The sequence below is a fragment of the Trichosurus vulpecula genome, chromosome 1 (genome assembly GCF_011100635.1).
Source record: "Trichosurus vulpecula isolate mTriVul1 chromosome 1, mTriVul1.pri, whole genome shotgun sequence".
NCBI lineage: Eukaryota > Metazoa > Chordata > Mammalia > Diprotodontia > Phalangeridae > Trichosurus > Trichosurus vulpecula.
This window is the reverse complement of record NC_050573.1, coordinates 194,978,451-195,005,718: the sequence shown is the minus strand read 5'-3', so window position 1 is coordinate 195,005,718 and position 27,268 is coordinate 194,978,451. Positions and strand designations below refer to the sequence as shown.

Below are 27,268 nucleotides of genomic sequence, written 5' to 3'. Positions count from 1 at the left end.
TTCTCACAATGAAAATTTATAATCAGAAACAGGTTTAAGTTGGCCCCATCACAACCCTGGGCATAGGGATAGGTGTATGTATGTGCATGTACATGTATGTATACACCCACACATACATATCTATTTACACACATGGTGTCCCAAAAGTCTTAGTGCAGTTTTAAGCTTTAATACCTTTAATAGCTTAAAATTATACTAACCCTGCTGGGATACTGTACATATGTATGTATAGGGAATAGCACTTCTTGTGATAGCAAGCAACTGGAAATATAGTGAGTACCAAGTAATGACAAAAACAAATTATAGCATAATAACAAATTATTATTGTGTTATAAGAAATGACAAATAAGAATCTAGAGTAATTTTGGAAGACTTGTATGAACTGATACAAAGTGAAGGAAACAGAATCACGAGAAGAATTTATACATGGACTATAACAATGAAAAGAAAAACAATACTGAAAATTCAATCAATGAATTCAAATCAATGCTATGCCCAATCTTGACTTCAGAGGACTGAAAGTAAGAAATGCAGGCCAAGAGGACGGGGAACAAAGAGGTGATAGCATGTGCAGGCAGACAGAGTCTGGAAATCTAAAGTTCTACTTTATCAGGAATGGCAATATACTTATTTGATTTGTTTAACTGTATTTTTTTTTGTTGTTACAAGGAAAAGTCTCCTATTAGTTAGGGTAGTCACTTGGAAATGACAGTAATGGTTAAAAATTCAAAAAAATATATATGTATGTGTGTATATCATATATATATATATATATATATATATATATATATATATATTTTTTTTTTTTTAAATTGAAATGTACTATCAGTGTCCAGAGAACGTGGATCTTTTAAGAGGCCTGATGTATTTACATGAGTTTAAGATACAGTCAGGAAAGAAGGAAAATAAGATAACAAAATCAACCATCTCGAGGTGGGGGCAGGGGGGAGGAAAAGGAAAAAAAAAAAGAAATTTACATGATTGTTGTATATCTGAAAGGAATAGTGAGTTATGCACAGTACATTTGCTGTTTCACATGCAATCATATTTTTTTATTATGCTGTTCTGGAAATGCTTACTTTATTCCATAAATTAAAAATAAAAAATTTTTTAAAAAGAGAGTTGGCATAACAATTTAGTGTCTATGGCTATTTTATGATGGGGGGAGAGTGAGGATGGGTAGGTGGACAAAAATCTAGACTGATACTTTAAATAGTTTGGAAAAACTCCTGGTGTGCAATCTCCCTCTACTGATAAAGATTGAAAATTTGTCAGTATCTCTCAGTTAGATCTAGGGCTGTGGTGTCAAACTCAAATAGAAATGGATCCCTGCCAGCTGAATAATGACTTATAAAACCACAAATCAACATTATCTATGTTGTAATATAATTCTTACTTATTTTTTAAACATTTCCCAATTCCATTTTAATCTGGGTACAACCCCATTCTAGAGTTTTGTGAGCTAGAAGTTTGACATATCCAGCCTAGAGTACCTAGAGATAAAATGTCATAGAACCAACGTATGGGAAAACATGAACTTCACCTGAGATATTCTCCACTTTAAGACCAGTCTTTTATCTATTACACCATATTTCCTTTCTCAATATCTATATAAATTCTTTTAAATGGAATATTAAGGCCTATGCAGAAAACAAAAATAAATCTCTGTGTACCTTACTAAATGTAATAGTGAATGTGGCTTTTCTTGGAACACCATTTTCATGGTTATGGTTCATTGCTTTGTCTGATCACATAGACCACAGGACTAACAATTACTGGAACAGTGCCTAGAACTTGAGAAGATTCAGTCTAACAGCATTAATAAAAGTATCCTTTCGAAAAAATAGCTTAAAAAAAAGAAAAAATAACTTAGAAACACACACTCATGAAGAATAGTGCCTGACCATTCCTATATGCTGTTTTATTCCATCCAAAAGAATCATAATGCTGCTGTATGGATTATACTGCAGTGCACAATTATCCAATCACAAAAGAAACAGGTAATATGGTCGTGGAAACTCATTACATTTAATCTTATGCCTGCAAATTACATTATGCTGATTATGTTGATTCTCAAATTGTCACCCCCTTTTACTAAATGAGTTTTTGTCTTTATCATATATATTAAGAGAAACGTATATGGGATTCCATGCCGTCTTGGGGAGGGAGGAAGGGAGAGAGGGAAGAAAATCTGGAACTCAAAATTATGTAGAACTGTGTGTTGTAAACTAAAAATAAAAAAAAAGATGAAAAAAAAAGAGAAACTGTTTTTCGGTATTGTCATAATAAAAATTATTAACTCAGAATAACTAAATAGGAATTAATCTAACTTCTAAAACTACACATATGACTACATACTCTTCTGGGACACCATGATTTACCCTCGAGAAGTACCTAAAACAAACAGGGACCTAAAAGGATATATTTATTTCATGGGCAAAACAAAACTCCAGGATATAAGGGATTAAAGAATCTTTGGGTCAAAGTTGGGCCAACTTCTTTTTAAGGCTTTAGTGTTTGAGCAGCATAATATGGGAGATGATTACAGCCATATATTTATTCAACAAAAATTTACTAAATGACAACTATGTATACGACATTGTGAGTGATAAAAAAGATGATTCAGATATGGTTCATACCTTCAAGGAACTCACAACTTTAAAAAGAAAAATATTGGGTGCATACACGTGACAATCATACAAGGTACAATACGACAATTACCTTACTATTTACTAAATTCCAGTTATTGTGTTTGGGGAAACAAAAGAAATAGCCTGAATGATTGCTTATAAAGGGCAGCCATTTTACATGAAGTCAATTAAAATTCAACAAATACTTATTAAGAACCTAAAATAGAAGGGGCTCGGCTTGAATACATATTATAAGAAGGCACATGAAGCAGAACATTAAAAGGTAGGTTGGAAACAGAATGGAAAGGTCTTTAAAAACACTAAGCTTAGAAATTTGTATTTTATCCTAAAAGCAGAAGAGAAACATCAACTAATGTTTAAATGAGAGTAAAAGTCAGACCTACATACTAAAATTATTTTACCAATTGATAAAAAATGGATTGGAGAAGGTAAGGAATCAGAGACAGTTTAGAAGCTGATGCATTGGATCAAGCGATAGGTTATAAAGTCTTACATTTAAGGTCAAATATATTAATCAGTGTATATTCAAGTTTAATTAGAAAACCATTAAAAATCCCACAAAAGTAATTCTAAGAAAATATCATAAAAACTATATGAAAAGTGTCGGGATCAGAATGGGGTGGCTATCATTTAACGAAAACTTCTTGAATAAGGATGAGTTTTGAGCAAATTCTTTTTAAGAAATCATGAATGTGGCCTGAGACAGTTGGACATTCTGAGTGAACATGGGGGAAAGGACAAAGTCTCAGAAGCAATGATAAGAAATATGTGAGAGATACTAAAAGTATATTAGTTTTAGAAAGGGTAGCAGGAAGAGAAGCAAGAGATAAAGTTGGTAAGATAGCAGACATATTTAATATGAGTCTGAAGAGTGATATAAGAAGGAACAAGGAATCTCCTACAAATTTGAAATATGCATATGACCCAATAGTAGGTATTCTGAAATATTTCTAAAATTAAATCATGCTGGAAGCAATTATGTCTAGGAGAGACTGAAAGAGAAAGACACTAGAAGGAGATGAGCTAGGAACCTAGATGATAAGGACATGAGGAGAGCAGTGGTGGAATGTAAAAAACATGCAGGAGGGAGAAATAGATGGATATGATCTGAAAGCAGAGGCTGAAAGAAGACTGAAGTAAAATGGTAACTGTAAAAAGGTTGAAATTCTGAGACACTGGGCATATTTGGTGACTTTGATAGTGATGGATTTCACAGACCTTTAAACCTGGAAGGGACTTCAATGATCATTCTGAGAAAAGTCTATTTTTTTAAATGAGGAAATTTAGGCACACTGCTTGATTTGCATTTAAATAAAGCATCTTTCTTCTCATAACATTTTACATATGAAGAAAATGAAGTTCAGATAAGTGAAGTTACCAGTCCACTGGGATCAAAAATAATAAGTTTTGGAGTCAAGATGTGAACCCAGTTCACCTGATTCCAAATTTAATACACCTTCCATTAATGAGGACTTCCTAATGTGGCTGTATATTTTCAAAATTATTGTTGCTATAAATGTCTTTAAATATTTTGCTTTTTTTTTCCTTCTTGACTATATCATTAGGATATATTGCCAATAATGGGATTAATGGTTTAAATAGGTTTTATTACTTACAACATTTGCAATATACTAACAGATTGTTCTCCAAAAGGATGCTACCACCTTGAAGATTCTCTAGTAATGTAAAAAGGTATCTATTTTTTCACAGCCCTACCTGCAATGAATTTTATCATTTTGTAACAGTGTGAATTGTAAAGCTGGTTTCCCTTCAAATTAGATGATCTCTCCAGGATAATACAATTCCTTTTACACCAATAAAGATCCCTGTGCTAAGATTATCAAGGGAACAGTACGCTCTTGAGTGCTTTATGCTGATCTTAAATCAATTTTTCCAACATTCATTCTTCCTCTTTTAGTTAATGGACACTAATAAAAACTATGGATAAGACATGAACATGAAATAAGTTCCTTTTCAACTTTACAGTAAGACTTGAAAGAGGCTCTAAACTGGAAGCCAGACATGAAATCTAGGGTCACTTTTTCTGTATCCTTTGGTATAAATCACTACACCTTTCTAAACTTCATTTCCTTGATTCGAAAATTAAGGAGCTAGACCAGATGATCTCTATGGTCTCTTCCATGTCTAAATCCTATGAAACTATTTCTGATTTTTTAAATCTGAAACAGTATGCTGCTACTCCATGAACTAGTATTACTTGAATAATAAAAAGACGTAATGATTCTCATATTTTACTGATACGAAAAATAATCCTGTTTCCATGTAAGCTATAACAAGAAGCAGTGTGGTACCGTAGAAACAGTGCAAGTTTTTGAAGTCAGAAGGCCCAGGTTCCAATTCTGGCCATGACTTACTATGTGGGTGAAACCTGGGAAAGTCTCAACTCCTGGGTCTCACTTCCTTTATATGTAAACTAAGGGGGTTGGATTGGCTGGCATCTAAGGTCCTTTATGAACAATCACAATTATAAACACCTCCCCCTCACCTGTGTTGTACTCTATTTTTCACCAAGCACTTTCACACACATTAACTCATTTTTCTCCTCATAACAACACTAAGAGAGAGGGAGGATAGGTATCATTTTAAAGATTAGAAATTTAGTGGCACTGACAAAGTCACATGCTAGCAAATGGTGAAGCCAGTTGAAAATTCAGGTTTTCTGACGCCAATCCAGAGCTTGGCACAGTGCATAGCACAAAGTAAGCATTTAATACATCTTTATTGACTGACTGGCTTTGGCCTTGCTATTATCTAGGAACACAGCAGAGGAAAGGGCTGTTTCAGTGGGTGATTCAGTTCTAATGGAAAGGGAATAATACGCTAAAGTTGATATGGTGACATAATCATGGTTAGACTGATGATCCGGGTCTAACTCCAAAGCTTAGAATTTAGAAAGGCCTGTCAGAACCCTTCCTGAAATGTAACTGTTAGAGAAAAACCTAGGAAGCAGAAAGCAATACACCAAGGAGACACTACCCTTGGATCAGCATTGAATCGATCATTACTGCCAAACCCATTCTTCCCATTCCAGACATCACTAACCAGATGCATCTGTTGCCACCTGCAGGCTCCAGACTGACCATATGCTAGGCAAAACGCCTTTCTTTACCCAAACTAGGCGAGATGATTCCTGTATTGAGGTAAGAGTTTCCCCAGTTTCCAAAAACTTTTCTGTCTGTTGATGGTAAATGCTCTGGATCCCCTGGTTCTCTAGCACCTGTGTGTTCCCTGGTTCTTCTGATTTCTGATCCTGCTATGTCCGGAGGCTGATTCCCAAGCACATCCATTCCTGACTCTTGTTCCCAATCTAGCTTTGGTTTTTTCCTAGTCATGACTTCTACTCTATTACTATGATTCATCACTGCCTCTAGTCCTGATAAGTAATTCATACTTCCACTCAAGATTCAGGAACACGGATGAAGCAACAATGCTTGTTCCAGTCATGCTGGTAGCAGGGGAATCAATTTATTAGAAACCAGAATGATGTCCTAGTCAGGTTTCCTAGTAAAAGTCATAAAACCTGGCAAACCCAAATTTTCATCACCACCAGCCCCCAGTGACAGCAATATTATCAGTTATCAGTGGTCAATTTTCACTTCATGTCATACCTTTTTCCTGATTCCAAAGTCCCCATCTTTTGGGAGCTAGAGACTCTCATGGGGGCCATAAAGTTAGGGGGAGGGGAGATAGCTGTTATAGTTTCTTAGGCTAAAAAGATAAACAGAAGGGAAAAAATTTGGAAGAATTTTTATCTTCCTTTATGAATGGTTGAGTTTAGCTTAAAAAACAGAAACAAAAACTACCAAATATCCATAAATACAAATTTCACTTGTCTTGCTGAAAAGAACTCAAGTATTTGGCCCCCTTTAACTATTTTGAGGAGTTCACAGCATTTACACTGGCTATATATAATACTGTGTGTTTACAAACACACACACACACACACACACACACACACACACACACACACATACACGTACGTGCCTCAGCTGAAAAACTAATGTTAATTCTTACTGTTGGACCAGATCAACTTCATCAGTTAACTTTTTCCTAACTCTAAGCAAAAGGGCCTATTCAAAAAAGGAAGCCATGACCAGAATGTTAAAATCTCCTTTTTCTGTACCAGCTGCGCAAACGTAACCCTCATAGTTTCTGCCAACTGGATGTAGCTTCCTGTCTAATCTAAAATTGCCTGAAGCAGCTAAAAAACCTGAGCTAAAGCACTTTTCTGAAGCATCTCACATTACAGGCTTTGCAGAATGCTTGGCAAGTCATTTCTAGAAAGGGTAACAGATGCAAGTCTCTTGTACTGAGGGGTAAAGAAACTTTACCTTTTTTTTTTTGACAATCTAAACACAGCAAGGAAAAACTGACATGTATAGGTTTGAGATTTTTTTTTAATCACTTACCAATTTTAGATCCTTAGAGGACAGCTTTGTGAACCATTGATTGTATTCCAGAGCAGCAACAATAGGTATTAAGTCTCTAGAAGAAGAAATATGAACAAATTTTATATATGAATTCCTCACATAGCCCTTCCACAATACAGGTAGCCACTTTATTTTCAATCTGAGACATTCACATTTGCTTGATATTTACTGTTATTTACAATGGGACATCAAATCAAAATGCTTATGGCAGCTACAAAATTTAATTCAATTCACTGACAGATGAATTCTGACACCTATTTGCATCTTGAATCCAGTACACAAGGGATTCCCACATGGGCAGGAGGCTAAACTAGGTTTCCTTTAATGTCTCATTCAACTCTGAGTCCATAAGAAAAAATGAATGAAGCTGGACTCAAGCATCTTCTAGTCCGAGGAAAACTTTTTAATTTTAACTACATATTAACAAACCCTCTGTTTCTAAGTGTCTGTCTTCATTTAAGATATTAATTTGAACTGTCTCCTCTCCAGAAATACTCTGAATGGCATGAAATAAGAACATGCCAATTACTAATTGTAAGCGAGGTCTGTGCCCAGCTTGATGCTGTATCACACTTGGCACATTGATAATAAAGAAATAGAGTAGATAATATGCTAGAATTGGAGTCAGGAAGACCTAGGTTCAACTATCACTTGAGACTCTTATTAGCTGAGTAAGTACCAGTGATCTTAGGCAGGTCACTTAAATCTCCCTGATCCCACTTTGCTTTTCTGCAAAATGATGATATGAAGCCTGTATTGCCTACCTTGCAGGATTCTTTAGAGGCTCAGATGAAATCATATACATAAAACATTTGGACATCAATGAGTTATATAGTTGTTGGTGGTTTTCATTATGATCGTTATTTATAATTCAACTGCTTCCTTACAATTACACATGAATCTTTCTCTCACGATCTTGTGCATCAACCACAGCCACCATCTAAGACATTTCATCTATGTTCATTTCTAAGCATGGCACATCCAATGCCATTTACCTACAGAGGCAAAACTTTTGTGTCAATGAAGAAAGGGAGTCAGTCTGTATTTACTGAGCACACAAGGATGAACATCACTGCACTAAGCAACATCATTTTCCTCCCTGCCCCTGCTGGAAACTTATCATCACAGAAACTGTACTGGCTTTGGTACTCACACCTGGGAGACAGAGCAAAGACAAAAACAAAACACCAACTCCTCCCACAGGCCCCATTTACAGAGGGTTCAGAAGCACAGCCAATTCTTTTGTTTTCTACCAGCTGCAATCATTGGATCTGATTCCACCATCATTATGGCCCCAATATACAAGGCACCTTCTCCCTCACCCCAGCGTCTCCCTCCCTTCCTTGCTTTTCGAATTCCTTTCGTTTCTCATCTACCCCCATTAAAGTGTAAGCTTCTTGAGGGCAATAACTGTCTTTCTTTTTCTTACTTGTTTCTTTACCACTTATTGCCTGGCATATAGTAGACAAATAAGTGATTTCTATTGTATCATGAAATGTTAAGTAAAAAGCCGTATTAATTTTACATATAAATGTTTACTGAGTTCATTTGCTTATAGTCTTCTCATTCCACAACATATTTCTGCTCACATACTCCTACTGTCTAATATGATCTTCCTTTGTGAATGAATAGGGATTCTGATAACAGCAACATCTTTCACATTTATTTGAGGAAGCATGAATGACTGTGGTGCCTGTTCATTTTCTGTGGCTTTTTCTCAGAGCCTCACCTTGAGAAAGTGCTTCAAAATGAGCTACTGCTGTCTGCCGACAAATTCCAGCTGCTATCGGGGTCAATATTACCTTAAACAGTCCCAAAAGGCTCCCTCTGTTCATGACTGCTCTCCTACAGTTCACCATTCACAGCCACACCTTTGGCAACCTGCCCTCATCTTGTCACGTTCCACGATTACTTCATGCTGACGGTTTCTGTGCCTGGGCAGCAATAGCACTTCAGAATATCAATAGTGGAGATTCTATGCTGTTGTTTGATGTGAAGTGCGGCAAGTGGGCCTCACAGAAAGAGCCTCTCAGGAATAACTAAGGCTTTGCTAACAGAGTCAGCTCTTAACACTGCTGATGCACTTGCTAGGAACCTTCTATATGAATTTCATGCAAAGAGACTTCTGAAAGCCAACTAATTCTCTCATGATGACAAATGAGCCTTTAAAAGATAAAGCTGATAAAAACATGTAAAAATTCTCTTAAGTTGAAAACTAGCTAGGAAACCAGCAGACATCTGGACAATTCAACTAGTGCTTATTGTCCTTCATTCTCGAAGAGAATCAAAATGATATCACTATGCTAGAGTAAAGTTTCAGTGTGTCCAACTGTGCTTGATCAGACCAATATGAGCTTGAGCTCGGAATGCTCTACCATAGGTCAGGCACAAATAGTCCATGTGAATATTTGGGGTGGATTCTCTAAACCTGCACATCCTGTGTTTCCTTTGAGCTGTTTCAATTCTACTTTGTTCACAGAGCACAGCACCTTCTCTGACAGAGGTATGCCGTGCTGAGCGGTCCTGTGCCAGTGTCTCCCATGTCACACAATCAATTCCAAAGTTGTAAGAGACCTTGAGAGCATCTAAGGATGCATTTGTAACATGAGACATTGTGATGTGATGGAAAGAGCACTGGACTTTGAGTCAGAAAGTACAGATGAAAATTCTTGTTCCCCTCCTCTCTTGTCCTATATGAATCCCCTTCAAATACTGCATGCTCTATCCAAAATGGAACAGCCTCTCCCTGTACCTTATTCTACCTTATCTCACTTCTGCGCATTTGTCCAGGTATTCCACCAGGCCTGGAATGTGCTCCATCTTCTTCTTAACCTGATGGAATTCTCTTTCCTCAAGGTCCAGCTTGGATCTCCCTGCCTCAAACTGTTTCTTTCTCAACTGCATCTTATACATTCTCAACTCCTCTTGTGTGGCATGCTCCTTTAGGATTTTCATTATCCTGGACACCTTCCTCTGGACACTAACCAATTTATCAACATCCTTCTTAAACTGTAGTGTCCAGAACTGAACACAATAAACCAGATGAGTCACGAAAGTGGACAATGACCCAGTAATGACTATCCTTTGGTTCCAGTCATTCAACAAATGATATCATGAGAAATTTTGTGATATTCTTTGCTTTAGTCTAGGTCAATTATGTCTAGTGAATTCCCTTTATTTACCAAGAAAAGGAAAAATGGTGAGTATGGAATGACCTGTTAATGAATCCATGTTATTTCTTAGTGCCTTTTTTGTTGTTGTTGGGAAGGGGGAGATCTGTGATTTCACTGGTTTAGAGAACTTCTGGTTAGGAAACTCCTTCTACTAATATAGATCAAAAACTGTTCTATAACTTATAATTATAGAAAGTTGCCAGATAACACTAAAAGATTATGAGACTTGCCCAGTTGCTTGCCTTGCCCTGGGTCAGTCAGTTTGCATAAGAAGCAGGACTTAATGATTTCTGTTTCCTTTTCTAGATGTTTATATAAGCTATTCCTTTAATAAAATATTTTAGAATTTTTTGTCATCAGGAGTCAATCATCCTTCAACTTCATTCAAACAAAAGTAAAAAGTACAGCATTTAACACACTTCAGAAACAGTAAGTTCATGAAGTGCTTAATAGATTCCTTTCAAACAATGTGTTTTATGAAGCTGTGAAAAATATCTTCCCTATGTAGAATAAGAGTAATTAAAAAGTGGTAACTCTGATGTGCCTTGGCAGATGTTATATTATAGGAAAATCAAGCTGATGGCAAGAAATTGATAGTTTTTAGTTACTTAGATCAGACATGGGGAGCCTGTGGCCTCAAAGCCACATGTGGCCCTCTAGGTCCTCAGGTGCAGTCCTTTGACTGAATCCAAACTTCATAAATCCCTAAAAGGATTTGTTCTGTGAAGGTTGGATTCAGTCAAAAGATCACACTTTAGAATCCACAGGGCCACATGTGGCCTCGAGGCCACAGGTTCCCCATCCCTGAATTGAGTAAATATCCTGCAGAGATTTTAAAATGGAACTATAATTCAGTCATTATATAAATATTCAAATGAAAATTTAATACATTTCTGGTTCACATAATAAAACAATCTTTGAACAAAAGATTTATAAGCATGTTCATATCATGCCACATAACCATAGTCACTCACTCTACCTCTGTTTCTCTCTCTGTGGCACACACACACACACACATACACACACATGCTCACATAGACACACATTCAGTTTGAGTTCTTTAGAATGAAAGTCTTAATTTATTATTCATGAAGACTTCACACTGACCTCCATCAGAATCATGAACTAAAATAGCAGAGTCAGCAAAAAAACAGATCTATGAGACCATATAAAACCAAACCAAACCAAACCATAACTCCCCATTCCCCTCCCCAACCCAAATCAAAACATGAAGAATCCTTGGAATCCACAGATAATACCCATAGGCTGGTTTTCTTTTTTGAGTAGAAGTATAAATGTCACATTTTAAAATTTACCCAATATAATTTGAAAACTTGTCACATGAGGCCAGATATTAGCACTAAGAGTCTTGGTCACACGCAAATCAAGCCATCTTCTTTCTCATTTTATTATAATGTAAAATTTTATATTTTATAGTCATATTAATTATATATAGTTATACACGATCAAATGAAACAACATATGTAAAGTCTTTTATAACCCTTAAAATGCTATACAAATGCTAGCTATTTTTATTACATGCACATAAATTATTTTTCCTTACTTATCGCTCAACAGGTAATTCTAATATTTTATGTCAAAAAGCACAGTACAGGTGTGGAAACACAAGTATATCAGTACACTATTGGTGGACCTATGAATGTGCCTTAATCACAAAGAAAAGCAATGTGGATTTTTTTTAAATAACTAAAATAAACACAGTCCTTTAATCTGTAGAACTCACTGTTAGTTGTTAAAGGTCAATGACCCCCCCAAAAAAGTTCACATACATGCCAAAATATTCCAAGCAGCAGAGAAGCAAAGAACTGGAAACAAGGGAAATGACCAAACTACAAACAGAGGACAGGGAATGTAATGGCATATTACTGTAGAGTGACAAACAAGTATGGAGCATTCAGAGAGATGTTGATGCAAAATGAACTGATGAAGAATGAAACAAGCAGAACGAGGGGGGAAAAACCCTGAAATCTGTGTGACTATAATGACCAAGCCTGGCCTCAAAGGAGACATGATGGATTTCATGTGTAACAGCACAAATAGAGAGCTAAGGTTAATGTTAGTTTTGCTGGACAAACTTCACGGTTGCCCCTTCCCCCACTTTTTTTTTAAAACAAGGGTTGGCTCTATGGAACGGATGGGGAAGAGATATACTTGAAATAAAAAAGATAAAAAAGAAAATACAGAAAAAATTGCTGATTGCCTTTGCTTTTACAACACTTCAATTTTCAACTATATCCCATCCCTACCCATAAATCTGCCCTTTGGAAAAAAAAAAACAATTAGCATAATCAATAGACAAATTGAATGAGTTGGACAGTAAATATAATGCTCTACACCCAAAGCCCCAACATTTCCCTCTTGCAAAAAAGTGAGGAAGATGCATTTTTTTTCAATTCTTTTTTGGAAACTAGCTTTGCCATTATAAATATAGAGATTTCCATATCTTTTTGTTGTTTCTCTATCCATTTACAACGTTGTAGTCAGTGTATATTTTTCCTAGTCTTCTGTTTATTTCCATTCATAAGTTCATATTCAGTTTGTGTAAGATCACACAAGTCTTCCCAAGCTTTCTAAATTCTTCACTTTCACTGTTTTCTTTGCCATAGTCGTATCCCATTTTATTTATATAACAACATATTTAGCTATTCCCCAAGAATCTACTGCTATGAATATACTGGTATATACAGTAATACCAAGTGACTCCACTGAGCATCATGGTTCACCCAGGAGAAGCTAATCACCTGAAATCTTATCACGAAACAATTTTTGATACTCAATGCCTTTCCAATTTCCTCAGTGACCTCTCCCCACTGATTAGGGGGCTAGATTTTAGAGAAATAAATTCCTCCCAAAGCCTTCCTTTATAGAGGACTCAGAACTTTCTAGGTTAACTCCATTTTCCACTAGTGGCTCTCTTTGGTTCCAACTTCACAGAACATCATACCTCCCAAGGTCCGGTATCCCCTTATTGTCCCCTCTTATCTTTTTTGTGTCATCTTCTCCCTTTAGATTTTAAAACCTTTGAGGGTAGGGAAAGTCTTTCTTTTTCATATTTCTATCCCCAGTACTTAGCACAGTGCCTAGCATAGAGTACTGAATTGAACTGAAATAATCTAAATGTGGAGATCTGTTTCCTTCTATGGGACTTCAAGTGATATTCCTAGGACAATGAGTGTGTGGGTGGCAGTGTGGCATTCCATCTGTTGAGTGGCAATATAGCATAGTGAAAAGAATACTGGAAGTGGAGTTAGAGAACCTGGCTTTCAATTCCACTTCTGCTATTTACTAACTGTCCAAATTTGGGCAAATAACTTCTTTCTGTCCCTCAATTATCTTATCTATCAAATGAAGGAGGTAGATACTAGGATGATGATGATGATGATGATGATAGCATTTCCACAGCACATTAAGTTTTGAAAAGCACTTTAAATATTTCATTTAATTGTCAAAATAACTCTGGGAAATGGGTGATATTATTATCATCCCCATTATAGAGATAGGAAAACTGAGACAGACAAAAGTTAAATGACTTTTCCAAGAACACACAGCTAATAAGTCTCTGAGGATTTATTTGAACTATTGATCATCCTTACTCTAGTCATCTGGTCCAGCACTCTAATACCTGTACCACCTAGCTGGGTGATAATAGTAGATTACCTTTTAAAGTCTCTTCTGCTCTAAATTTCTGATTACATCTAAACTGGGACATTCCAGTTGGGAAGACAATAATGGGTCCACGAATTAGACCTCTCTGTCCAATATAGGGTTAAACATCATTTCAGTCAATCAGGTAGGAATATAAAACACGCTTCAGTAGAACCCTTACTTTTGCTGGAACACACAGAGATGACAGTATCAGGTTCTCTTAACTCATATTAAAACCACCACTTCCAAAAAACAACCAAATCTAAAGGCCAAGCACAACAGGGAGGGCCAGATCATGGGGCAAGAGAGAGAAATAAAGCTCATATGTCAGAACTGAGGTCATGGCCTGTAGTTAAATATAAAATGAAAAATGCAGCACTTAGACCATTTGCTTCATCTTAAAGCGTAGGCCCCAATTTCATACCTGAGTGGCTTTAGAGCACAGTAACAAGCAGGATATGTAAACATCTATCTTGTACAAGTGCTCAGGCTGCACCTTCCAATGTGAATGCCTGTCTCAATGCAAACAGCCTCTCTGTTATGCTGCTTTCCTCCCCTACCATCCACCTTTGGGATTTCCCATCGTGGTACGAAGGTTTCTATATATGTATGGTTGTCGTTTTGACTAATTTCCTCCATCTTGGGAAGTGGTAGCAGCTCTTCACCATCAGCCAGCAGCATTTATTGAGTTCCGGCCCTGCTATGCTTCATGGCAGGCTTTTAATTATCGTATAACCTTTGATCCTAGATGGTAATCGTTGCTGCTAGCAGTTATCAGCATTTTAGTGAACCCAGTCATCAATCTTTGGGATAAAGAGCAGTACATTTATTTTTCTTCAGCTTCTCTACAGGTCAACAAAATCCAGTACTATCAAAATGGTGTTACTATTGATTCTTTAAAATGAGTGCCTGAATGACACCACAATACTCTAGGTCCCCAGCAAGACATTCCAGTCATCTTGACTTATCTGCACAGGGATAGCCTGATATTATCCCCCTAATCCCCTCAAAGTTCCTTCTGTATACAGACCCAGTAAGTACAGTCATTCCTTTTTCCAGAAATCTATCTCTCATCCAAATACGAAAAGAATGTACTTAAGTAGATCTTGTTTTGTTAATGAGGCCCAACAATGGTAAAGTCAGAATTACTGGCTAAAAATTCAACACAAAAACAGAAACACAAACCACAATTGCCCTTAGGAAGCCAAATGAACCTGATTTCCTTTACGAATCCTCCTTCCCACCCAAAATTTAGAAATTTTTAAAAAGAACATGACTTGCTCAGAAAAAAATAGTGACTTGTTTAGAAGCACAGAGCCACCAAGTGTCTCAGGCAGGACTGGAACTCAGGCTTTCCTGACTTCAGGTCCAGACCTCTATCCACTGTTCTACCAACTTGCCAAATTAAGAAAACTAATACCAATTGATTTAGGAGAAGCATTTTAGGGGAGTACAGCATGGCACTGCCATGCTTGTGTTGAGTCAACTCACTTCTTGTTAGACCAACATTAAAAAAAATAAAAAAAGCAATTGACAGTGTCTTATTTTTCACAGAAAATTTTCATGATGGGATTTTCACAGAAATGAATGACTACCAGTATTCCATCCTCATTTAGAGGAAGAGATCAAAACCCAACATGAAGCAAAAAAAAAAAAATCTACTTAAAAAGGATTTCTGATTTAAGATGAAGACAACTCAATAGCTTTATTTCCGTAGGACTATTCTGAAACTGCTTCTCCAATAATGACTATACATTTAAAAAAAAATTTAAAATAAGCCAGCAAAAATTATACCAACGTAGGAATACTTCCTCTACTTTTAAGTCCTATGTGATCTGATCTATTCAAGATTTTCCACATAAGGTTCTCTTACAGACCCAGTCTTCATGCTACAAGTCACCCACTCACTTTTTCCCCTCTGTCACTTAGCTAAAATTGTGAAAACCAATGATACCTTCATGTAAGAAGTGAAACATACTGTAGAATTCATTAGGAACATAAACTTTTGATCCAAAATAACCATTGCCACTAAGCTATACTACATTAGAATTAGGAAACTCCCAGAAGCCAAGTGCTGAAATTAAGTAGATGAAGATTGTCAGGCTTTTGTCTTATTCACATGCACAGCTGTGAATGTTTTCCCTTAAACCTTGGAACTAAAAATATATAAGTTCACAGAGGAGGTATATTTTGTCAGAACACAGAGACACATCAATGTTTTATAGATTTTCATGTCCATCGTATGTGCAACAAAATGGTTCCTTCTGATGTAAATATCACCAGCAAAATTTCTGTGAATAATTTAGATGCTTTTTCTCTTTAAAATCAAGAATAGAAAAGGTATTAAGAGAGCTAAAAATATTGTGTGTACAGAATTTATTCCTTCACGGAAAGACAAGTAATGGAAAGGCAAGTGGCACTGCCTTACAATCAACTAAATCCAAACACTGGTCAAACATCCACTGAGCACCACACATCCTGTGTGAATGGTAAGAATAATTTAATCATCTTAAGGAGAGTACTTCCCATAGACATTTGACGGCTGCATACTGAACTAGAAATAACACTGGACTGGGAGAACTGGGTTTCTGCGTTGCCCTAACCTGTTCTCTGACCAAGGGCAAATCACTTTACTTCTCTGGACTATGAATTTTTTCATCTGCAGAATAAAGGGGTCAGGCTGGATAATCTCTAATGTTTCTTCCAGAAATAATATTCTACGATTCTCTTTATGATTTAGGCATCACAAATGCTTTGGGATGAGAATAGCATCTAAGGCTCTTAATCTGTGGACCAACTGTCAAATACAGAACAACCTACTGTTCTCCTGAGAAAAGAAATAAAAAGATGGAGTTTATATTGGGAAAAAAAAGAACACCAATGTCCTTAGGACAACCTTGCTGAGCATAACCCAAACTCTGTCTACAGACAGCATCAAAATCAAGAATGTCACCTTGATGGATAAGAAATATGATGATACATCAGCGCCAGTCTGCAAGGAGCTGCTGGCAGGGCTCTTACGAGCCAAGTTTAAACCCAATGATGCATATCTGAGTCTTTGGAGGATTGATGAGAGTAGCTGCTCTTAAAATCTAAGAACAAGAGAAATCGATGCATTAAAAGCTATATATGCCCCTCATCACACTACTGCTTCTCTCCATCATCTTCTGCCACTCCAAATTATAGTGTAATTACATTTTTAAATGACAACTTATAGTCCTTTAGGACTTCCTGTGCGTAATTCATAGCAGAAGCTTTGCAAGGAATACCTCCTGGTGACACACCAATGCCTAAAATCAAAAAAAATGGAGGGGACATACTTTAAAAAATTGGGACATCACAGACAATTTGGTTGCTATTTTTGTAAACATTTCCTACTTATCAGCCTCTGACAGGGGTGCCAGGACGTAGCTATTTCACTATTACTACCAATTGCCTACTAAAGTATCCTTCAGCAAACAAAAGACATACACAACACTACAGAGGGATGAAAATCAAGATCAACATTCTCTTCCTTAGAATCCAGTTAAAAGAATCTAATTGAAATAAGACAACAGAATTAATGATTCCACTAAAATAGAAAGCACACCCTAAAAACAAATACAAGCATACACACATACACACGCACCCCAGAGAGATGGGTTGAGACACTTAGATGTGGTCACAGAATAAATCTAAATCTTCTTTACCTAACTACAAAAACTTGCATTGATAGAGGACTGGACCTGAAGTCAGAAAGCCTTGAGTTCAAATCTGGCCTCAGATATTTAATGGTTCTGTGATCCTGGGCAAGTCACTTAACCTCTCTGAGACTCCCTTTCCTCATCTGTAAAAAGGGAATAATAAAATACTTCATGTGGTCAGTGTGTTTGTACCTCACAGGGTTGTTGTGAGGAACAAATGAGATATCTAAATGCTAGCTATCATCCTTATCATCATCCCAACTTTAATGTTTATTACCTATTTGACCTTGAGTAAGTCAGATAATTTAATGTCCTGGACCTCGGTTTTCTTATCTATAAAAGGAGGAGTTGTATTAAAAGCACTCTGAGTTCCCTTCTGGCTCAAAGGCCAAGATCTGATGATGTGCAGAGCCTCTAGAAGGCAGGAGTCCCTGAAAATAATTATAGTAAAAAGCTATATTATATAGACAGAGAAGAGGAATGTCTACATTGAGAATGAATCAGACTCACTGAAATATAAATGTACATGCCTCATCTCCTTGACTACCCTGGACAATTCTTTAAGTTTAATTATGGAATCCAATTCTTTATTCAATAACATTTATTAAGACCCCACTATGTGTCAGGAAATTTGCTATATACTCAATAAACAAAGACAAATTGAAGCATATCCTGCCTTCAAAGGAGCTCACAATCTACTGGAGGAAAGAAAAAGTATATACAAGATAAATAAATAGGATGCCTTGTAATAAGCAGAAGATGGATAAAATATTTGGGGAATGAATGTTTTAAAAACAAGAAGGGAAATATACATAGGATAGATGATTTATAAATATATAACCTAATTTAGCACGTGCCTGTTTCAAGCAACGTTTGGCTTTCTCTTCTACAAAATGTAGGGACTGACCTATATACTCTCATATGTTTCAGCTCAAAATCCCATGAAGCTAAATATATAAGTGGCTCATAGTTAGCATCTCCTTAAGAAATTAAAGAGTTGGTGAAACTCTCTACGACTTAAACATTTCTGCACAAATCTACAAGAAAAAAGTTAGAAGTCTGCAAACACCCTCTGAAGCAATCCGGTATATTTCACTATACAAAGTCTCACCCATGTCAAAATTAACTCTATAATCGTTTATAATAAGAACCCTACCTGGACCAAGTGCTTTTCCTTTTTGCCCTCTACAACTCATTTTTAATGAAACACACAGGCAATAGTTTATCTAAAACTGGGCTTAGAGCAGGGATTCTTAACCCTTTTTGTGACATGGACTCATGGGTAGTAATTGTAAATGTTTAACAACTGGCTTTCTAGGGGGAAGTTTATGCACAACGCACTTTTGGGTTTAGCCTGGATTGTTAACATTTTCTCCATTCCTTTTTCAAGTCTTGACAATCAAAAAAAAAATAACTCAAACCCAGATTTGTAGCATTTGCTGATTTCTAAGGTATAAATGTTCATCCTAAAATTTAGCCATTAGTTCTTGTGAGCCAGTTCAAACTGGCTCCAGCATACCTTTGCATGCACTACTTTGGCAGGATGGTAAAAAGTCTATGGACCCTCTCTCAGAATAATATTTTAAATGCATAAAATAAAATAGACAGGAATGACTGAAATACAGTTATCAAAATATTAAAAAACAAAAACAAATTCATGGACCTAGGTTAAAAACCACGGGGTTAGAGAGCTCCTTCTTAAGAAGAAGAGAAAAATATGGCAAAGACAGGAATGTATCACTACCAAGAAATGAATGGAAAACAGAAAATAACAAATGAAAAGAGTAACAATTGGGCAGAAGGCTCTTGCACAAATTTTTCAAGTGGCAAATCGTTCCATCTAAGTAAAAACAAATCGCTACCTGGCACAAGCAACAATGAGCACCACCTGGATAACTACATTTTTGTTTTAGTTAAATGAAGGGAAGAGACCCCTCTTGACAAGACGGTAAGATAATAACATGATAACATGGGAAGGGGTTTGTCTTGGCAGAGTTCGGATGGCAGGAAGTAGGATACACTCTTTCCTTTCAGTGACAAAGTGGGGGTTAGCAATCACCAACTGTTTCTCTGGTCCAGGAATTCTTAACCTGGGGTAATGAGGTTGTGAACTTGTATATACGAGTATACATAAGTGGGTGTGTATACATACATATACACAGACAGATACATATATGTATATATATATTTACAAATTTATTTCTATGTAACTAGCTTCCTTTGCAATCCTATGTCTTTTATTGTACGCATTTAAAAACATTCTTCTGAGAAAGGGCTTCATCAGAGTGCCATGACACAAAAAAGGGTAGGAAATTTTGCTCCAGCCTAAGTAGCAGAGGCTGCCCTGGGATTTCCTCTCATCATTGCCAATGAGAGTGAAAAATTTATTTCGTAGAGATGCACTATTTGTAAATTTTATATGTACATTTAAATATCTCAAAATCTAGAAGACTCACAAGTACTTCTTACCATTAATAACAATTCCCATTGACAGAACATTCTACATTTGACAAAGTACCTGCAACACAACAACCTCGTGAGACAGGCAGTGTACTATCAATCCAATTTTATATATCAGGAAACTGAGGTTCAAAGTGTTGGAACCGGGAATTAATCAGGGGAGAAGAGCAGTCTAGTGTTCTTTCTACCATAGATCTCTACGTGTAACACATTTCTTGATTTTATCACACAAGACACAGCCAAATAGGTTGGGAAATTAGTTTTTCCCCTATGATATTTATCTGTGTGTATAAGGAAAAGAAGGGACAACTTGGTGGCATGGTGGATAAAGTACATCAGAAATGCCAAATTTGTGGCCTGGTCAAAAATGAGTGCAGGAACAAGATTAAAATGTAATTGGCAGGGGGAGGGGGGGGGGAGGAGCTAGGTGACATAGTGGATGGCCCTGGAGTCAGGAGGACCTGACTTCAAATACTAGTTGTATAATGCTGGATAAGTTACTTAACCCGAACTGCCTCCCCCTCAAAAAAAAAATTATAATTGGGAAATGTTTAACAAAATTCTTAAAATCTAACATAGATAATGTTCATTTGTAGTTTTCTGAGTAAAGAGGTGGCACACAGGGATTTATTTCTATTTGATTTTGACAGGACTTGAAATCAGGAAAACTTGGGTTCAAACCTTATCTCAGACGCTTCCTAGCTATGTCACTATATCACTTAACCTTGGTGCCTCTGTTTCCTCATCTAAAAAATGAGTCTAAAATGAAGTGGAATACTGAAATAGTGAAGCCCCACCTCAGCATGGGAAAAGACTTTACCTCTCCTACCAATCACCCCCACCCTGCGCCCCTTCTCTATTTTTAGAAACTGCTCTGCCGAGAAAGTAGAGATAAGACACCTGCAAGGTCTGGTTTATCTAGCTTTCATCTAGAGGAGGGATTCTTAACTTAGAATCTGGGAACTTGTGGTTTTTAAAACAATTTATCATTTCATTTGGATATAATTGATTTTCTTTGTTATTTTATTTATTTTATTTCATTATCTTAAAAAGATTATACTGTCTTTTTATTCTTTGTTCTCTGTTGCTGGGATAAGATTTCGTGTTTAGAATGTGAGCTACAAACCCAGTCAATGGGAAGAGGAGCTGGGGGCAAGGGGAACTCTGCGTTAGGGTCTATATAACTTGCTTTAAGCTGTATACCCCTCCCTCCAACACACACACACACACACGCTGGCATCATCTTAGGTCATGCTGCGGTGTGTCATTTCTCATGAGAAAGTATTAAACTCCTTTTTGCCTTTTCTCAAGAACGATCTCTGTCTATTTTTAATGTGAGTAGTGGTCTCTGACCCACCCAAAATGAACACCTGCTGCCGAGTTGTTGTAAGAATTAAATAAAAATCTTTTTAAAGTTGTTTGCACACCAGAAAGTGTTATACAAATTCTAGGTATTTTAAGTATCTGGGACCAGATTTAAACTCGGGCCTTCCTGATTCCAGGCCCAGTGTTCCATCCACTGTAGCACCTAATTGACATAAAATAGTTAAAGAAAAGAGTAATATATTTTAGCTACATTACTGGTTAACAAGGTTTTTGTGGACTAGCCTTGGAACCTAGGTGACACTTACAATGTTCATGCTATAGGAAAATGCAATACTATCTACAACTTTGAGCTCTGGAAACTAGAAACACATCCCTTTACCATAATTATGGCAACTGGTGCCAAGCAAAAATGGAATGTGTAGCATAGGATATTATGCACATTCACACACACACACACACACACACACACACACACACACACACGCGCGCACGCACACATCATGGGAAAATTATTTTATTAGGTTCCTTCAAAAGGAAAAATTAGTTCTAAAGTTTAGCCTCCTAGTTGCCACTACTCTCTATAATTTATTAAATAAAAAGATGCTAATTTTTAATAAATTACTACCTGGTTAACCGTATGAAGGGTACAATTTTTTTAAAAGAACTAAACCACATACACCATTAACTAGCATCGAACTAACATACAATGAATGAGTAAACAGTTGGTACACTGTCACAAAAAAAATCTTAAGTGAACATCCACTTTAAAGAAAATAGAATCTTTGTAAGGTTTTGATTCCCAAAAAGCAATGCTTATGGTAGTCCTAGGACTATTCTGATTCCCACCAAGAAGGGACTCTCCCGTGAGAATGGGTAGTCCAAGTATGTACCAATAGGGAACTGCAACTATGGAAAAACAATTTGGGGATAAGTTAAGACATACTCACCTATGATCAAGGTGGCTAAAGTCTTGCAAATTCAGTTCCCGAGTGTCTTGTGTCAGATAAATAGTATCCACATCCTAGAAGAAATATAGTTTGCTCATTTTGATAGTCCATATGTAAACGCAGGGAAACAAATCTTTTAAAAGAATTCAACAGTTTTTAAAAGGGACAAGGGATTTACCTTCAGCTCAATTAGGTAAACTACCCTAGGAAATTAGAAAAGCTTCACACAGTGTGAGGGAAAGATGCCTTCATCAGGCAATATATAAAGGAAAAAGCAGCTAAGGAAACAGCTATTTAACCTACCCTCTAGATTAGGGATTCTTAACCTTTTTGAGTCTCGTACCCCTTTGGCAATCTGGGGAGGCCTATAGACCCTTTTTCAGGATAATCTTTTTAAATAATGAAATAAAACAAATAAAATAACAAAGGAAATCAATTGTATCAAAATAAAATGATAATTTTTTTTAAACGACAAGTTCACAGAATCTAGGTTAAGAATCCCTGCTCTAGATAAAAATTTGGAAAGATGGACTCACCCACTGTACTTCTTCTCTATATGGAAATCCAAGCCAGTCACAAACACAGGCATACATCTGAGAAAATCCTCCTAAAATAGTCAATTGAAACACTAGTGAAAATCATAGGTTCGCTGTCATTAAACAATACAATTAAAAAATTTTTAAATCTTAAACATTTAAAGAGGTTTCTGATGTTTTAGAAGCTTTTAGACTAGGAAAACAAAGCCAAGATAATGCCACATATGTCAAAGTAAATACAGAGTAGGATGCAATGAGGCTTAAATATAGGATTTTTATCCACCAATCAAGGGTCCACTCTGAGTTAATTACAGGTTAAAACTAATTGCACCTTTACAGCAACCTGCTAGGAATAGAATTCAACTTCCTGGCATGAAGAATTCTACCTAAGATTAATATTTCAGATTTGAACGCCTGCTTACCACAAGGCCCTATTTCTGCTACAGTCTGGCTGTCCCACAGTGCCTGGAGATTGGTAAGTCTTTCAGAGGGCTCCATAGTAATTTTTTTCATAATTCTCCTAAAAGATAAAGTTAAAGAACATAAGCCAAATTTCCTAAACAATTTTCATAAAAGTTTATTTTATGGAAATGTGCCATACTTTCTGCAACAGATGTATTCCTGAAAAGTTGTACATATCCTGAGCTTTCCTAAGCTGAGTTCTATTTTTATGTCTGCTAACGAAACTAACAATTTTCAAACATCTAGTGGAAAATCAAATTGTAAAGTTAAGAGTTCTGCTTGTAATAAAACTAGTCCTAATTTATTTGTTTGGGTTGTCTCTTGTAAAATGACTAAGACTAAGAAGTGAAATATTCTGATTAACTTAATCTTCTGGATAAAAGATTTGTTATAGGTATTGGAGAGGCATGAGATAGTAAATTTTGGGGAAAGGAATGTAGCCACAGGGAGGACCCCTGCTGAGAGAATGGTAGGCTCAGAATGAGGAGGCCTAGGTTTGATTCCCATCCCTGATACTTGGCTGTGTGGTCCTGGACATGTCATGTGACTGTTCTTTGTCTCAATTTGTATCAATCCATAAAATGAGGATAATAATTCTTGAATAGCTGTCTCTCCAGGTTATTGTGTGAAAAGTTTTAGAGACCTTGCAGAAGTAAAGTTGCATTATCATTACACATGGATTATCAATTTTCAAGGAATCAAAAAATGATACATTTCACTGTTGTCATTTTTGTCTTTATACTTAGCAGTATGTGTAGGGTGAGGGGAAGGGATTAAGCATTTATATAGTACCCACTATATGGCAGGCCCTGTGCTAATGGTTTTCAAATATGATCTCATCTGATCCTCACAAAACCCTCGGAGTCAGGTGATGTTATTATCTCCATCTCACAGTTGAGGAAACCGAGACAAATTGAGGTAAAGTGACTTGCCTAAGGTCACACAGATAGTAAGTATCTGAGGTCAGATTTGATCTCTGGCTTCCCTGATTCCAGGCCCAGCACTCTATTCACCCCCTGCACCACCTGGCTGCACATTAGCACGTTGGTTGGCTTATAGTAGGCCCTTAAAAATACCTATAGAATTTAAAACTGCTTTATTCTGATAGTACTCAAGTTTCTCGTGGTGCACTGGAGATAAAATCACTGAAATCAATCCCCTCTGTATAGTATTGCAAAATAATCTATAAAAAATCTAGTTATCTCTACTTTGCAGTCGCTTGGATTCTAGACAATCCTACAGGAAAAGAACTAGGTGGCGTTGTAGACACCATGATGGATCTGGAGTCAGGAATACCTAAATTCAAGACCTGCCTCAGCACCTGACCATGTGATTTAACCTCTCAGAGACTCGGGGTCCTCATCTATAAAATGAGGAGACTAGATGGCCTCCAAGTCTGTTCCAATTCTAAATCTATGGATTCTATGAATGGCATAGCATTAGATTTCCTTAAAGCTGACCATATGTTTGTATGTAATTTATGTAAAGATTCACTTAGAAGGGAAAGGGAATAGGAAAAGGATAAGCGAAGAGGAGGGGAGTAAGCATTTATACAGTAACTTCTATGTGCCAGGCACATAGTGTTCTTACAAATACTACTTCATTTATTCCTCACAACAACTGTAAAAGGTAAGTGCTATTATCGTCTTCATTTTACAGTTGAGGAAACTGAGGCAGGCAGGTTAAGAGACTTCTCCAAGATCATAAAACCAACAGATGTCTGAAGGTGGATTCAAACTCAGGTCTTCCTGACTCCAGGTCTTATGAACAAACTTATTCTACCCTTGAAAGGAAACCTGGGAAATGCTGTACTAATTATATATAAAATATATCTTTCACAACTGGTTTTTTTTTTACATTTTCAAAGATATTTATATTGATAATAATGACTTGTTGATGCCCTTTATATTCCAGTCATTTCCAGATATACCATCTCCTTTGTATCAAAGAAAAGCAAACAAAAAAGACAAGATAACCAAATTTGAGAGTATATGTGATATTCTGTACCCTAACCCACCCTCCTCCCCACCTATGCATCTAACAAAAGGAGAGAAGTGGGGCTCAAGATTGGCCAGTGAATTTAATCTCTTTAACTACATTTATATTTATTCTCATTATTATGAACCCTTCCATTTCTGCTTACTTTATTCAATATCATGTCACACAAATCCAACTAAATTTCTCTTAATTCCCAATCTCATAATTGAAGCACATATTTGCCAACAGTCCACAAAGCAAAGGGATAGCGCCATTTTAGGATACAATTCATAGATTTACTCCTCAGTCTCATATTCAGTCTACTGAGCATAGACATTCCTAAAAGTATTTAGATAGTTAATAATCCTTTATTGTCTCCATGGAAATACTTGAGATTCACTGGATTAGTCAAAGTTTTCTAAAACCTGTCTATAAGAGGCAGCTAGGTGGTACAGTGGATGGAGCCTCGGCCCCAGAGTCAGGAGGACTTGAGTTCAAATACAGCCTCAAGATACTTACTAGCAGTGTAAATCACTTAACCCCAACAGCCTCCCCAAAAATAAAAAATAGAAAATAAAATAAAAACCATGTACAAGAACCTAGAGTCCTATTGTTGTAGGGAGCCTTGGTTATTTTGGAAACATGGATTTGTTCAATAACGTGATAGAATGCAGCCATGTGGAATGTTAACCAAATCTAACTCCTGCTTTACTACTAAACCAAAATTCTTGCTCAGCACCATCCCTCTTGCATTTTGATGGAGTCATCGCCTTGTTCTGGGACACCAGAAATGAATGAAAGCTAGTGATTAAGTGAAGCCAGAGCACCAAAAAGGCATAATAGTCTACCAAGGGGCAAGCCAGGGTGTTTCTTTGGCTATATTTTAAGTAAAACAACTGAGCTTTCTTTCCCTTCTACACAGGAGTTTTAACTAACCTCTTTGCTTTTCTCTTTTACAATTCTTGCCTACATGGAAAACAAGGGTTGAAGGGTATGTGGTTTTAATGATAATTAAGAAAGCTATTGAGGAAAAATAAGAAAAATATCAGTGCCCTTTCTGTTAGGGGACTCTGAAAGAGCTGGGTCTATAGCAGTCTGAGGTCATAGAGAAAACAAACCCACTATGTGATTATTCAGAATCTTAAATCTCCTCATCATTATGTCCTAAATCAAATATTGGACACAGAGCTGTCATGACTTTTTGCCTGTTCCCTCCCAAACACAACTCAGTAGTATATACCATGGACCAAAGAGAATCAATAGTAGGATGGGGAAATGTCTGTCATGTCAAGTGGTCTTTCCTCTGGATTGTTATGGTCACTGTGTACATTATTCTTTTAATTTTGCTCACTTTACTATTCATCAGTTCATAAACATCTTCCAATGTTTCTCTGTTTTCCTCATACACATTATTGTTTCCTAGACAATAGTCCATTATTGTTCGGTCATTCCCAAATTGGTGAGTTATCTATTTTGTTTCTAATTCTTTGGAACCAAAGAGTATTGCTATTAATATATTGACATGTTAGACCTTTCTTTGTGTTTAACATTCCTGGGCTATATTCTGGGATTGACAGGTCAAAGGGTATGGTCAGTTTAATCAACTTACCTTTCAAAATTCCAAATTAATAGCCAGAGCAATTGAATTAATTTACAACTTCACCAACAATAAATTACAGTATCTATCTTCCTACAATTTATCCATCATTGAACGTTCTCATTTTTTTGTCATCATTACCAATTTGCATCATGTGAAAGGGAACTTCAGAATGGTTTTAATTTGTATTTTTCCTACCAACCAATTTGGAATATGTTCTCATATTGTTGTTTATGTGTTGCAATTCTTCTTTTGAAAACTGTTCAAATCCCTTGACCACTTCTATATTGAGGAATGCCCCCTGACCTAATAATAGTATTTAATACTCAGACACACTTA

General features: G+C 36.5%; 1 protein-coding gene across 2 annotated transcripts in view; it reads right to left on the bottom strand.

Moving 5' to 3' along the window:
* The window catches only part of CARMIL1 (capping protein regulator and myosin 1 linker 1), a 380,656-nt gene that overhangs the window by 158,948 nt on the left and 194,440 nt on the right, over positions 1-27,268 (bottom strand). For both annotated transcript variants that reach the window (XM_036765787.1, XM_036765794.1), the window contains exons 6-9: positions 23,316-23,413; positions 22,894-22,964; positions 22,358-22,431; positions 7,082-7,157 (exon numbers count right to left, since the gene is read on the bottom strand). In XM_036765787.1, the coding sequence (XP_036621682.1) occupies positions 7,082-7,157; positions 22,358-22,431; positions 22,894-22,964; positions 23,316-23,413 (319 nt within the window). The remainder of the gene's footprint in view (positions 1-7,081; positions 7,158-22,357; positions 22,432-22,893; positions 22,965-23,315; positions 23,414-27,268) is intronic.